Source organism: Mustela nigripes, chromosome 13 (genome assembly GCF_022355385.1).
Source record: "Mustela nigripes isolate SB6536 chromosome 13, MUSNIG.SB6536, whole genome shotgun sequence".
Classification (NCBI taxonomy): Eukaryota; Metazoa; Chordata; class Mammalia; order Carnivora; family Mustelidae; genus Mustela; species Mustela nigripes.
Window position 1 is genome coordinate 59185472 of NC_081569.1, and position 15000 is coordinate 59200471.

The 15000-nt window shown below is 37.8% G+C and overlaps 1 protein-coding gene across 1 annotated transcript in view; it reads left to right on the forward strand.

The window, feature by feature from the left end:
• Nucleotides 1-11860, forward strand: part of BUB1B (BUB1 mitotic checkpoint serine/threonine kinase B) — a 48403-nt gene extending 36543 nt beyond the window's left edge. Inside the window, exons 15-23 of the mRNA XM_059372503.1 lie at nucleotides 85-359; nucleotides 1745-1878; nucleotides 2186-2326; nucleotides 2815-2915; nucleotides 5007-5156; nucleotides 7321-7463; nucleotides 8813-8984; nucleotides 9775-9881; nucleotides 11284-11860. Coding sequence (XP_059228486.1) covers nucleotides 85-359; nucleotides 1745-1878; nucleotides 2186-2326; nucleotides 2815-2915; nucleotides 5007-5156; nucleotides 7321-7463; nucleotides 8813-8984; nucleotides 9775-9881; nucleotides 11284-11515 — 1455 coding nt within the window. The 3' untranslated portion in view covers nucleotides 11516-11860. The remainder of the gene's footprint in view (nucleotides 1-84; nucleotides 360-1744; nucleotides 1879-2185; nucleotides 2327-2814; nucleotides 2916-5006; nucleotides 5157-7320; nucleotides 7464-8812; nucleotides 8985-9774; nucleotides 9882-11283) is intronic.
• The last annotated feature ends 3140 nt before the right edge of the window (nucleotides 11861-15000 follow it).

The following is a 15000-nucleotide window of genomic DNA, read 5'->3' on the forward strand; positions in this document are numbered from 1 at the left end:
ATGTTTGTCTCTCTGAATAAAAAAGGTAGGTCCTCTAGATGCTCACTGAAATATTTCAGCTAAACTTCACGAATCTTTTTTCAGGATGAATTTACAGGACTTGAACCCTTGAGTGAGGATGCTATTATCACAGGTTTCAGGAATGTAACTCTATGTCCTAATCCAGAAGATACCTGTGACTTCGCCAGAGCAGCACGTTTTGTATCCACTCCTTTTCATGAGATAGTGTCCTTGAAGGATCTCCCTTCTGATCCCGAGAGACTGCTGCAGGAGGAGGATCTAGATGTGAAGATCTCTGAGGACCAGCAGACTGCTTGCGGCACCATCTACAATCCAACTCTCAGCACCAAGAAGCTCAGGTAATTGATTGTAGGTTGCACAAGCCAGACTGTCTAAGTGTGCTTATCAGTTGGAGCAATCATTTATTAAGTTCTCACTACCCGCCAGGTTCCATGATAAGTGCTTTACATGACAGTGGGATTCCCCCTGACAAAGTGGTAGTGGTATTTGGTAATTGATTTGAGTATGAGGGTTAGAAGAAGTCAATTTTGATGGTTATGAGATTGAGAGCCCCAGGAGGATTCTGGTGTCTTTGAGGAAACTTGGTAAACTCTGCCATGGGGAGATAGGAGACATTTTGTTTTTCCTTTAATATTGTTTTAAATAATGGTAGAATAGCTTGATACTAATTTCAGATAGGCTAGAAGTGTACTTTTTTTTTTCTTTTTAGATTTTACTTATTTGAGAGAGAGAGAGAAAGAGAGAGATCATGATGGGGGTTGGGGCAGAGGGAAAAGTAGACTCCCCGCTGAGCATGGAGCCCTATGTGGGACTCGATCTAGTGATCCTGGAATCATGACCTGAGCTAAAGGAAGGTGCGTCACCGACTGAGCCACCTGAGGCACTCAGAGTATACTTTTTTAAAGTATCTTTTAGGGGCGCCTGGGTGGCTCAGTTGGTTAAGTAGCCGACTCTTGATTTTGGCTCAGGTTATGATCTCAGGATCATGAGATCAAGCCCTGGATCGGGCTCTGTGTTTAGCATGGAGTCCGCCTGAGATTCTGCCTCTGCCTCTGTCTCTCCCTCGCTCTCTCTCTCTAAAATAAATAAATATAAATAAATAAATAAATAAATAAAATCTTTTTTCAAAAAGGAGAATCTTTTAATGGGGAGGTGGAAATGAATAAATGGTATGAAGAAATGGTGTAGAGAGCCACAGACAAAACCTTTTGATGTATTTGTATTTAAAAGTTGGCTAAGTTAAACAAATAAATGTTGGTTTTAGGAATATTCTTTAAAATGCCAATTTGTGCTTTTAAAACTGCATTTTAAAAATTTTTGTCCAATAAACTTTATCACATTTTTGTTAGCATGTTTTCATCTTGAGTGATTCAGGTTTCCCTTTTTCTTTCTTGATCTTTTCTTATTAAAGAATAAACTGTCTAGAGAAAGGATAAACAAGAAAAAAGTACCTCAATCAGTGTTTCTCAGTAGTATAGAATAGATTTAGATTAGGCATTTGCTATTGATTAGGTAAATAAAGCATAAATTTAGGAAATCTAATGCTCAGCATTGACTGTCAACCAGGATAGATAAAGTCACCTAAATTCTGATTATAAATCTATATCTGTTTCAGGAAAATAATGGACTTTGAAAATTAGACTAATGAATATTAAATAAAATAACACAGATAAAGTGGTATCTATTATCCCTATGAGAACTGACTCATTTGTGCTTCTTTCAGCCCAATTATCGAAGACAGCCGTGAAGCCACACACTCCTCTGGGTTCTCTGGATCTTCTGCCTCAATTACAAGTTCCTCCTCCATCAAATGTCTTCAGATTTCTGAGAAACTGGAGCTTACTAATGAGACTGCAGGTAGCTTCATACCACTTGTAAGCAAACCTCCATACCTGTGTTTACTGAACACTTACTTATCTCAACAAACTGAACTATGTGTTTTTTTTTTCTGTAGAAAAAAAGTTCCTATAAATTGTACAGTTTCTGGAATGAATCAGTATTAATTGAACACCATAAAAATCTGAGGTAGATGAATTTTGTTAGGTTAGCCATGTTGATTGTACAATCTGGTGTTTTTTCCTCTCCTCTGTTTATAACACCCATTTTAGGTTTTGGGGGTGATGGGGTTTTTGGTTTGTTTGTTTTCAACTTTTTTTTCCCCCAGACAACCCTACTCAGTCACCCTGGTGTCCCCAGTATCGCAAACAACTACTGAAATCTGTAATGGAGCTGAGGGCCTCTGCAGAGTTTTTTATAGAAGATAGACCAATGCCTAAGTTGGAAATAGAAAAGGAAATTGAACTGGGTAAGTATCATTGAACACATGGGGTTTTTTGTATGACACTGTAGAAGTAAGTTATTATTTGTACTTGAGCCTGTTGCTTGAGCACAGCAAATATTTTTAGAATCTAAGAACAACATTATAGGGGTACCTGGCTGGCTTATTCAGTAGAACATGCAACTGTTGATCCAGATCATAAGCTGGAGCCCCACACTGGGTTTAGAGTTTACTTAATTAAAACAAAAAACAAGAAAACTCATGTATTAAAAGGAAAAAAAAGAACAAAAAGAAACAACATTATAGAGGTTGACACACTGATAAGTTCATGTTCTAGTAACAGTATGGATTCTGTCTTCCCCTCTTTTAACTTTTAACAATGATTTTGAAAAGTATTCTAACTAGCTGTTAACTGACAAATATAAAGTACCTTTAGCCCTTAAACCAGGAAGTAAAAGCTAAGGGGCTGTACATATTCACAGTGATCTTTAAATGGAATCAAACCTTCTCAACAGGTAATGAGGATTATTGCATTAAACAAGAATACCTAATATGTGATGACTATAAATTATTCTGGGTGACACCAAGAAACTCTGCAGAGTTAACCATAATAAAGGTAGGACTGATTCTTTGTCATTTCAGTTACCTTGTAAAAAATAATGTGGGTTGAAGCAGTAACTTTGGCCCTGTGCCACGTGGTACCATCAACTCCCTTGAATAGTCCATAAGCTTCCTGATAGAAAAGTTGCTGAGAAATAAAAAAAAATCACTCAGCATTGTGTGCCAGGATCAGATGTCAAAAATGAGAGGCAATTGTGTATATCTCTTAGAAGTCCAAACATACTAAATATTCTACCAATTCTATCTTTTTGAGGAAATACCCTGAAATTTTCTGGCCTGCTCCAATCCGGAAAAATTACATCCTGGGCTTCTTTCTTTCTTTCTCTCTCTCTCTCTCTCTCTCTCTCTCACACACACACACACACACACACACAAACACACAAACTCAGAGTACTACCTTGACATTTCCATTCTCCATTTTCCTAGGGAGTCGCATTACGTCTTTCTTATATTGGATGCCCAGTAGTATTGGCTCCCATTTTTATTTCTTTCTTGATTTAAGCCTTCACATTTTAGTAGTCTCCCGAGAAAGGATGCATGGGTATAAATTTTTTTGAAATGTTTCATGTCAGAAAATTTTTTATTCCACACCTTTACTGTATTGGTAGTTTGAATATTAGAATTCTAGGTTCAAAACTTTTTTCCTTAGAATTTTGACTATAGCTTTATTATCTTTGGGCTTGCGGCTTGGTTTTTAAAGTTTTGCCATTTTTTGTGTGAGACTATTTTTCCCTCTCCCTGAATCCTTGTAGGATCCTCTGTTTGTCCCTAGTATTCTGAAATTCCACAAATACATCTTTTGGTAAAAATCTATTATTGCCCATCTGCTAGACACTGAATGGCCATTTCAATGTGGAAACTCCTTCAGTTTTGAGAAATTTCCTTCAAAGAATAAATTATTTCTTCTTTTCAGTCTTCTCTGTTCTCTACTTAGGATATAGGGTCTCTTAGAGATCCTTTAAAAGTCTTACTTTTTTTCTCCTTTTCTCTGTCTTTTTGCTTTACGTTCTGAAATGTTTTGTCAGCTTTGTATTCAGACTTGTTATTGGGTTTTTCATTTCTTTTGTCATGTATTTGATTTGCCAGAGCTCTTTTTTATTCTCAAAATTTTCTTCTTTATAACATTCCACTCTTCATTTCAAAGGTGGAATATTCTTTCTCTGAGTGTATTTGCGAGGGTTTAAATTTTTTTTCTCCTTGCATCATCTGTTTCCTTTTGTCTGTTTTGAACTCTGTCTTTCATATTAGAGGATTCTTCAAGACTTTGACTCTATTCATATTTAAGTATGAGACTCTTAAAGCTAACTGAAAACTCTATGTATTTAGGGCCTTAACAGCTTTGGGGCCTCACAGTAAGAAGATCTTGCTTGGCCATTCAATAAAATGCCTCAATTCTTGACACCTTTTCTTTTGAGCTGATCAGATTCTTCACAGAAAACTTCTAATATCCTTCCTGGAGCACATAATCCTGGCTGCTAGCTTCTTAAAAGCTAAGTGGGAAAATTAGTCTGGAGAGTGGAGGGGCGGACAGGTACATCTTAATATTTGAGGTATAAACTTCCCCCACCCCTATCTCCCTTAAACAGTCCCTGGCAACCTCTAGCCCAGAGCCCTTCTGCTTTATACTTTCTAGGGGTAAACTTTTGGTCTTCTAGAATGGAGGAGAGGCAGTTGTTAGGCTGGGCTATAGGAGCAGCAGAGGAGTTTGGGGTTTAACTTCCTCATTAATAGAATTCAACCACTCCTGTGTTTGTTCCTTCTCTACCTTATTTCTCTAGGTAATTGGTGTGATCAGTTTTATACCATGGGGAGATGGTCCTGTGGCATAAATTCAGTTGTGCTCAGCTTTCTCTACTGCTAGAATCAGCTTTCCTTGGGTCTGCTAAGTGCATTGTTACCTCTTACTATACTCTTTCCAGCTTTCAGAATTTGTTGCTGCTGTGTTTTTTACTATTGATTTATGACTTTTAAAACATTCCTTTACTACTATTTCTGTTGGGGTATCATAAAGGCTGGAGGGAATGTTTTGAATCTGCCAACCATAATCAGAGATTCTAATAGCTCTTATTTTTAAAATTTCTTGCAGGTATCATCTCAACCTGTCCCATGGGACTTTTATATCAACCTCAAGTTAAAGGAACGTTTAAATGAGGAGTATGATCATCTGTGCAGCTGTTACCAGTACCAAGATGGTTGTATTGTTTGGCACCAATATATAAACTGCTACACCCTTCAGGTTTGAATAATATAAAAGCATTATCATTTAAAGCCCTTAAAATAGAGAGATTTGTGCTCCATTTAGCAAAAGAATTTAGTGCAAAATTCCTATTAATCTTCTAGAAATAGACCAATTAAATTATAAACTTGAAGCATTGATCATTTTCCTTTCCCAAGTTGTTTTGACCAAAAACTTCTTTGGTACGTTTTTTCTTAACTTTTTATTATGTCAGTTTTCTTCTTTTTTCTTAACATTTGTTTATTTACATAATCACTACACCCAAGAAAGATGGGGCTCGAACTCATGACCCCAAGACCAAGAATCCACACTCTACTGACTGTGCCAGCCTGGCCACCCCTATTATGTCAATTTTCAAACAGACAAAAATAGACAGAATTGGACAGTGACCCAGTAATCTAACTATGATCGTCATCAGCTCATGGCCACTCTTAAGTTAAATTCCTGGTGTGATAATTCCAATATTTTTTCCATGTCTGGTTTTGATATTTCTCTGTCTTTTCAGATTGTGTTTTTGGCCTTTTAGTTTATCATATAAATTTTCTCTTTTCTTTTTTAAAGATTTATTTAATTGAGAAAGAGTGCATGTGCGTGTGTGAGGGGGAGGAGGGGCTGAGGGAGAAAATCTCTAGCAGACTTCCTGAGGAGTGCAGACCCCTGTGTGGAGCTCCATCTCACTCACCCATGACCTGAGCCAAAACCAAGAGTCAGCACTTAACTGACTGAGCCATCCAGGCGCCCCTAATTTTTCTTGACAGACAGGCATGATATACTGGGTAAAAGGACCTGCTATAAATTGGCCATTAATAATGTGGTGATAAGGTATGAGGGGAAAGAAAGCATTGTATAGTTCTGTGTGTTATGTTCTTTTATAGTGAGCCTATGCCTCTGGACTGTGTTCCTCCCAAGAATTTCTCCTCCCTTAGGTGAGACATGATGGCTAGAGCAGGCTGGTGTTGGGTTATTTCCCTTCCCCAGGTCAAGTAGGCTCAGATAATACTCTAGCAGGTTAGGTCTGGTTAACTGGTTTCTCCTGATGACAGTTTTTAAGAACAGTGCCTGTAGCCTATTTCAAAATGGTTCCTCTTCCCCTCCACCTCTGGAAGCACATGGAGAATTTTTCTCCAACACTTATTGTGAGAACCTGATCTAGCTCCTAGACATAAAACTCACAGAAGTGTGAGGAACCCCCTTTACCACTGCTGCCACCATGCTTATAGATCCTAGAAGAGTTGATTTTTCAGTCTGTGGCAGAGTGACACAGAGTGGCAACTTCTAAACTCTTTACATAAGGAATGGTCTATTTTTGCTACTCTTGGTCTATCTATGCTATCCCCCAGTAGATTATTTTTAGAACCCAAACACAATATATCATTTTATTCTTTGGAGTGTTTTTTGTTTTTTTTTTTTTAAGGTTTTATTTATTTATTTGAGAGAGAGTATGTGCAACCCAAGGAAGGGGAGGAGCAGAGAGGGAAGGAGAGGGACAGCATGTGCTGAGGGCAGAGTCCAACTCAGGGCTTAATCCCAGGACCCTGAGATCATGACCTGAGCCAAAACCAAGAGTTGGTTGCTCAACTGACTGAACTACCCAGGTGCCCTTGGAATGTTATTTTGATGGTAATATGAATTTTTTAAAATGGTTAGAATGAGGGTATTTTGAAATTACCATTTATAAAGCACCTATTGTGGGCCTGGCTAATCCTTGATGGTCTTCATCTATTATTATTATTTTTTAAGATTTTATTTATTTATTTGACAGAGATCACAAGTAGGCAGAGAAGCAGGCACAGAAAGGGGAGGAAGCAGGCTCCCTACAGAGCAGAGAGCCCAATGTGGGGCTTGATCCCAGAATTCTGGGATCATGACCTGAGCCGAAGGCAGATGCTTTAACCCACTGAGCCACCCAGGTGCCCCCTCTTCATCTATTATTTCATTAAGTCCTTATAGTATGGGTTATATATATATATATATATACACTATTTATACTCTATACTATATAGGAGAGCAGTGTTGTTAGAACTGAGACAAAGACCCAACCTATGAAAGCCAGATTCTAGTAGAGAACAACAAGGAATACAAAGCAGCAACTGATAAGGTATTGAGGGTAAGTACAGTCACCCCAACTTAAGAAATACTGAATTTTCTGTCCTTTGGTTTCTAGGATCTTCTTCAACACAGTGAACTTATTACCCATGAAATAATAGTGTTAGTTATTTATAACCTTTTGACAATAGTGGAGAAATTACACAGAGCAGAAATAGTCCATGGTGACTTGAATCCAAAGAGTCTGATTCTTCGAAACAGGTTGGTCCTTTTCATTCTCTTAAAATTCTGTCAACTTTCTCTTAAAATATGGATAGTTTCCATTTCCTTTTGCCTCTTGACAAATGCTGTATTGAGGAACACAGTATGTTAAAGTATTTGCTATCTAAAAGTAAATAATCAAGGGGAATGGTTTGAAAGAGTTCAAAGAAAATACATTGAGGAAATACATTAATTCAGAAAAAAATTTAACCACTCTGAGTATTGTGATGATTCCTTACAAGAAGAGATATAAAATATGATTCCTTGGAGGAATGTGACTTAGATTGGGTAGTCTTTCTCTGCATGCGGCCAGTATGGATTGAGTGAAGGTGCTAGCAAAACCAAGGCACTTCTTGGTTTCAATACCAAAATTTAAGTCAGGCCAAACTGAGGTCATTGCTAAGAGCAGTGGCTAAACCAGAGTGCAAATGCAAACTCTGCCAAGGAAAGGGGCTTAGAGTTCCAGTTAAACCCAGTTAAGCCATCAAATTCAAGGGTATCATTCTGTGCTGTGGAGGTATGTGATGGGATTAGTCAAAGCCTACACTTAAAAATATAACATCTCTCACTGATACTCATCAGGGATTTGAGGGAACTGAGGAAAGCAGAGACAAAAGGAACACAAAAATAATTCATTTTTTCTCTCACACAAATAGTGTATGTCTTCTTGGAGAGTAGCTTTATTGCATGGAATAGATAAACCCAAGGAAAATATAATTAATAGTGAATTCGTGTTATTAGGTTTTCTTTTATCTGTTTTGGGGGTTAGGAAATAATGGTTGGAATTACAGGTAAGAGTTAGAGAATATGGTGTTAAATAAAAACAGGATAGTTTACAGTAGAGGTGGCATTTACACAAAAACAGCCTTTTGTTGTTTCAGTTAAACTCTGAGAAGGAGGACTCTGAATGACCCTTGGAAAGCCTAATCTATAGTAGTGAACAAGAAAGGCTATGACATCTATTGAAGCTTCTAATTCTTCCATAGTTCTCATCAGTGTGTAAATCATTGCTATTGTACCTATTAATGTGTCTAGTATAAGACACTTCCAGTACTTGTTTTTTATAATAACTATAATATGATAAATGTTCTGTGGTGCCTATACATTATGGTTTAGATATCCTTGTATCACTAGACTAACCTCAACATTCCCCGCTTAGCTGGACACTGCCACTGCCCTTACAGGTGCATTTCCATAGCTAACCACAGGAGGGCGCTGTTGGCATAGCTAAGACCCACCTGCAATACCTTTTTTCCCTCTTTTTTTTTTTTTTTTTTTTTTAAAGAGCAGCTCTGCAGCTTCTTTCATGGCCTGTTTTTATTATCTCTTTCTCTTAAATCTGGGCTTAGAATCCACGATCCCTATGATTATAATAAGAACAATCAAGCTTTGAAGATAGTGGACTTCTCCTACAGTGTCGACCTTAGGGCACATCCTGATGTTTTTATCTTCAGCGGCTTTCGGACTGTACAGATCCTGGAAGGACAAAAGATCCTGGCTAACTGTTCTTCTCCCTACCAGGTAAGTGTAAAACAAGCCTGAGCAACTATGAGGAGGGTTTCTTAATCTCTTTCTTCCATGGATAAACCATGAAAGATAGTATTTACTGATATTCTCCCCTGGAATAGATGACCTAGTTTTCAGATATCACCAAGTCAAGCAAAATATACCATTTTTGTGTTACAACACTGAAGACTATACACATACACATGCAGACACATGACTAACTCAGTAACCTAAGTAACAGGGCCATTTCTATCACTCATCTGTGTGATCTTCTGTAAGTAATTTTCTATAATCTTTGTAAAATAAGGCTAAACAATCTGCTCTGTGTGTATCAGAATTGTTGTGAGGGTTAAATGAAACAATGTACATAAAAAGATTACAAGTGTTAAGTGCTTTATGTGATAGTGTTCTATACAAAGTCCCTTCTGACTCATCTCTGGATATTTGGCGTTTGCTGATTGAAAATGTAGCATGAACTTAAATCAGTCATGTGGATCACATTTAGATCACAGCTAGAGTCCATGCACATTAGTAGGTCTACAAATTTGAATTTGACAGTCTGTATAGTTTTGTTCTTCAGGATAATTTTTCCCATCTTTTGTTCTTAAGGGTAATTCCCAGAGTTAGCTTTATAAAGATCATTTCTTTGGGGAGCTTCTCTCTTCACCGTAGGAGTAGGGAACAGTCTACTAAAATGTATGTCATAAACTTCAACACTACAATAACTTTCTGCTTTCTACATAAAGAAATTGCCATGATATTAGCAGAGAAATATTTTAGCTGATGGTGCTTTTTGTGATTTCAGGTAGATCTGTTTGGTATAGCAGATTTAGCACATTTACTATTGTTCAAGGAACACCTACAGGTCTTCTGGGATGGGTCCCTCTGGAAACTTAGCCAAAATATATCTGAGTAAGTACTGGTGATTTTAGGGTCTTTGCCTATCCAGATAATTTTCTTTTACTCTTGGGTGCCCTCTGCTCGGGCGGCCTTAGTTTTCTTAGTCCGAATGCCATGATTCCATTAATTTTGAACAGTTTTCGTTAGTGTGTCAGTGGAGCATCTAGTGCAGAAGCAGAACAAAGGAATTGCTAATTAAAAATAAGAATCATACTATTCAGACTTTAGGACATCTTTCTGGACCTAGATATATCATATAGACTGTGACTATGGTATGGAAGCCTCTCATTCTAGAAATGTTAATAGAAACATTTCATAAGAATAATTTTATAATCAATTGATGTTAGTCTAATAGCACTTTTTAATAGCTATTGTTATCAAAGTTAATAAGCATCTCTTGAAGAGAATTAAATTTCTCAATTATATACTAATTTTAGGCTATTATTTATTTAATGAGTGGGTAGAATCAAAGCAGAGAACTGAATTCTCCTTGGAGAAGTAAATGCTCCCTTAATAAGAACTGCTTGGTCTCAGAACCTTAGTATTCCCTCTAGCCAACTCATAAAACTTATTAAATATCCCATGGTCCACTTTAGCTTATCATAGCTAATAACTTCACAGAATAAGCTTACCATATACCAATTAATTGGTATAGTCTTTGGCTTAAAAAAAAAAATAAAAAACCACTATTGAGAATTTAACACCCCTTCTCCATTCCCCCTACTCCCAACAAGTGAATTGTATTTTTTCTTTATTTAATTCAGAATTTGGCCAGTCTCATATGTCTCTGAAATATACTTTTTAAATGGGCTTTAAATATAATGTAAGACCTGTAGGATAAATTCAGGTATCTCCACTTGGCTGTGGTCCTCGGTGGGTCTAACACAAACAAATAGGTAGGGACAGCTGGGGTTTCCTAACAACTCTGCCTTGTCTGATAATACAAGCTTCTTTGGTTAAAAGAAAACAAGGAAGTTAAACATCGTAGACATAAGCAGTAGTTAATTTAGTCAAGCTTAGGGTTCTCGGAGGATTGTGAAGATAATGAAACTCTGGGCAGGGGAGAAGGAGAACTGCAGCCTGTTTAACGACCTAGACTTTAGGAAAGTTAGAGGAGAGGAGCAAAATTCACTTTTCTTTTTTGTAGAGCAGTGCTACATCTTAGCACACAGAGGAAATGTGTAGATTCCCAACAGAGACTTATGGGAAGACTCTCCTCTCTTTTTTATTATCGTATTATGGCTCTCCTCTCTTTTATATAGTTCTACCTTGGACTTTGAAAGGATTACTTGAGTTCTAACCCTAGACTTCTAGCCGTTACCTTAAATCAGTCAGTGCATAATGTAGCACTGATTTAAATACAGAATTCTTTTATATGCCTAATCTTGATGGAAATGGTTTTATGTATTTTTAGGCTAAAAGGTGGTGACTTGTGGAATAAATTCTTTGTACGGATTCTGAATGCCGGTGATGAGTCCACAGTGTCTGTTCTAAGGGAACTTGGAGCAGCAATGAGTGGGGTGTTTGATACCACATTCCAAAATCACCTGAACAAAGCTTTGTGGAAGGTAGGGAAGTTAATCAGTCCCGGGGCTTTGCTCTTTCAGCAGGATAGGCAATCAAATCTCTCACAGATTCCTGCCTAAAACCAATGATTGTATTGTGGAACACTGGACCTGTGTATGCTATAATTTAATTTAGGACATGTTTAGATACACTACCAATGCATTGCTACTTTTTAATAGAGCTATATTTCTAGTAACTGGCATTTTTAACATAGTACTATATCTGTTCTTGACTTTGTCTAACAAAGAACTGTTTTATTCTTAATGGACTCCATTTGAATGGGTGCCTTGTTGTCATTTAACACATTTGTCTCTACTTTTCCCTGTACATTTTTCTTTTGTAATTTGTGACATATACCCTTATGATCACTCTGTATTTTTTTTTATCACTCTGTATTTTTAAGTAATAAAATAGTATTTGTTGAATTAATGCTTCTAACATCTCATCTACTTTTTGCCAACTAAGGTAATAAATGGCTTGATTTCACAGACAAGAGCTGTTTTACCATGGAAATTTATATATCCTAGACTTGGAACTGCCATGATAGAATCATAACAAGACAGAATAGCCAGCCATTCCTTTGGGTGTTCCTGACCTTCCACTAATGGTCTAAATTTAAAAGTATATAAAATGATTTAATATAAGGCCAAATTTTCTTAAATTTCAAGTGGCAAAATTGTTCTATTTCTATTTTTATGTTTTCATTTTTTTTATCCACCAAACCCTTTGGACTATTTATATAATCTCGTGGTGTTGCAGCTTCTGGGTCTCTTGATTAGGACTGTGGCTCTAAGAAAGGAAGAGAAAAGGTTTTGAACAGGGTGTAGCAACCTTTCAGAAATAGAACAGTCACCATTCTACTACCTGCAGAATAACTTGGTGGGGCAAGTGTTCGTAAAGGAATGGAAGGAACTTTTGATTGGGAGATTTGAAGAGTTAGAGGCCAGGATAAAAAGATAACTTGGAAGCATGTAATAATCTGGGAAAGACTAGATCTAGAAGAAGTATCAGACCCCTCAAACAGAAGCATAAATTATACCTGGCTTTGGACATAGGGAGGAAAACTGAAAGAAAGGGCAATGAAAATGATCAATTCCATATCCAAATATCAAAATTCTCATCTCTGCCTCCCTCCATTGCTGGTGCCTGATATATATATATTTTTTTCCTTTACTCTAGTTGTCACTGTTAGTGCTCTAAGATTGCTGGAAAGCAGAAAATTCTAAGTATATCTCAACTAAAAATATTTAAGCACATATAGTTGATGCACTGAAATATAACTTGAATCTGAAAAATAATCAACTTAGAAAATTTTGCTCTTAGCCAAAATACAACTTTTCAAACATTTTCTTTTTTCTTTTTTTTTTATTATTATTATTTATTTATTTATTTGCCAGTGATAGAGGGAGAGAAAGCGAGCAAGCACAGGCAGACAAAGAGGCAGGCAGAGGCAGAGGGAGAAGCAGGCTCCCTGCCGAGCAAGGAGCCCGATGTGGGACTCGATCCCAGGACGCTGGGATCATGACCTGAGCCGAAGGCAGCCGCTTAACCAACTGAGCCACCCAGGCGTCCCTCAAACATTTTCATGTTTGCTTCTCATACAACTGATGATGTAAAATTATAAATCTGTATCTTTGATGTAATTGAGCACTTCTTTCCCCTATGCTCTCCTCATTTCTTTTTCTTTTTTCTTTTTTTCTTTTTTTTTTTTTTTTTTTTTTTTTTTTTTTTTTTTTTTTTTTTTTTTAAGATTTTATTTATTTGGGTGCCTGGGTGGCTCAGTGGGTTAAGCCTCTGCCTTCAGCTCAGGTCATGGTCTCAGGGTCCGGGGATGGAGCCCTGCATTGGGCTCTCTGCTCAGCAGGAAGCCTGTCTCCCCGCCCCCACCCGGCCCCGCCTGCCTCTGCCTACTTGTGATCTCTCTCTCTCTTTGTTGAATAAATAAAATAAAGAATTTTTTTTTTTAATTTATTTATTTATTTATTTATTTGTCTCAGAGAGAGAGAGAGCACAAGCAGGCGGAGTGGCAGGCAGGTGCAGAGAAAGAATCAAGGATCCCCATGTAAGACTCGATCCCAGGACCCTGGGATCATGACCTGAGCCGAAGCCAGCGGCTTAACGGACTGAGCCACCCAGGCATCCCATGCTCTTCTCATTTCTTAATCCACCATTTTGACACATAAAATCCTTAATCTGAGGATGGACAGTAAATTTAGATTCTTTCTTAACATAGGCTTAGCTACTAATTAGTGACTTCTTCAAGAACTTGGCAGCAAGATGGAAAACCCAAAGCTTTGTCTCTGAAAGTCAACTTTGAGGAGAGGGAAGAGAATCTGGGCAAGTTCCTTTATCAGAGAACTTGCCAATGTTTTGCCACCTCTCCCTCCATTCCCCATCCCCTCCAACCCTGACCGTTCTTTGTAGTGGAAGAAAACAGTAAGGACCTGTGATGCCTTAGTATTCTCTTTGCCTGGGCATAAAACCACAAAGTGTTTCCATTTCCCTTGTATTTTATGCTTGTTTGTCTTGGAAGAAGGAAGCTTTTGGCAGAAGCTTCAAATGGTTCTTATTTCTTGTCTCACTAAGGCAGAAGTAGCATAACAATGGACCTGGCAGGCGAAACAGCTGAAAAGACTGGATTTTTACTTTTCTTTGAAAAGAGACCATGGAATGCGTAGAGCCTCACCATTCACAAAGTCCCCATCCACTTATTTTTACTGCTGTTAGAGCCCTCATCTTCCTGTGCTGCTTGAATAAGAAACTTTCCACCCAACTCAGAGTGCTTTAACTGATGCCCAAGCTGAATCTGGAAATAAAAAGGGTTTTCTATAGCATAGGACTTTAGACTCTTAGTTGAGCTATTATCTCAAGGTAGATAAGAAAGCCTTCCAGACAGCGCAGGGCTCCCTGGAAAGACCCTTGATGGGTTTAAGCTAAAGTCTTTAAGCAAAGACACCAAAGAAAGGCTTCTTTTTTGTTGCATTGGAAAATGGAATTCTTCCAACTGCACCCTCTCTTCCTAATATGCCAAAATTTGCTGCTAGTCTCTAAAATTAAGACTTCCCTAGTGAGAAAGATGTATTTTAAAAACTTTTTTTAATATAGAAACTTCGACCTTAACGAGGTCCTTGGTTCCACCAAAGACAGAAGAAGCTATGAATACTTAACAGGACAAATGTTTCATTTTCAAATCCGTGTGTGAGAAGATGGGGCATTCAATAACTGGTGCGGAAACAGTGGGTTAGAGTTTGAACTCTGTCACCAGTGCAACCACTGGTTCATACCTTTGTGCAGATTACCAAAAGGCCTCTTCCTCTAGTGGATTCTGTACCTCCTGGTGCACGGTAGCCTTGCTGGATTTCAGCCCCCACACAACCTGTCAGCCTGCTGCCCTTGTTTGTACAGCCGTATGCAGTGGGCTTGCCTATTTCACTGCCTGTCTGCAAAACCATCTCAGATAGATCTAAAGTGTTAATGTAAGAAAATGAAAAGGTAAAATATTAGGGGCACGTGGCTGCCTCAGTTGGTTGAGACCCCGACTCTTGGTTTTGGCTCAGGTTGTGAT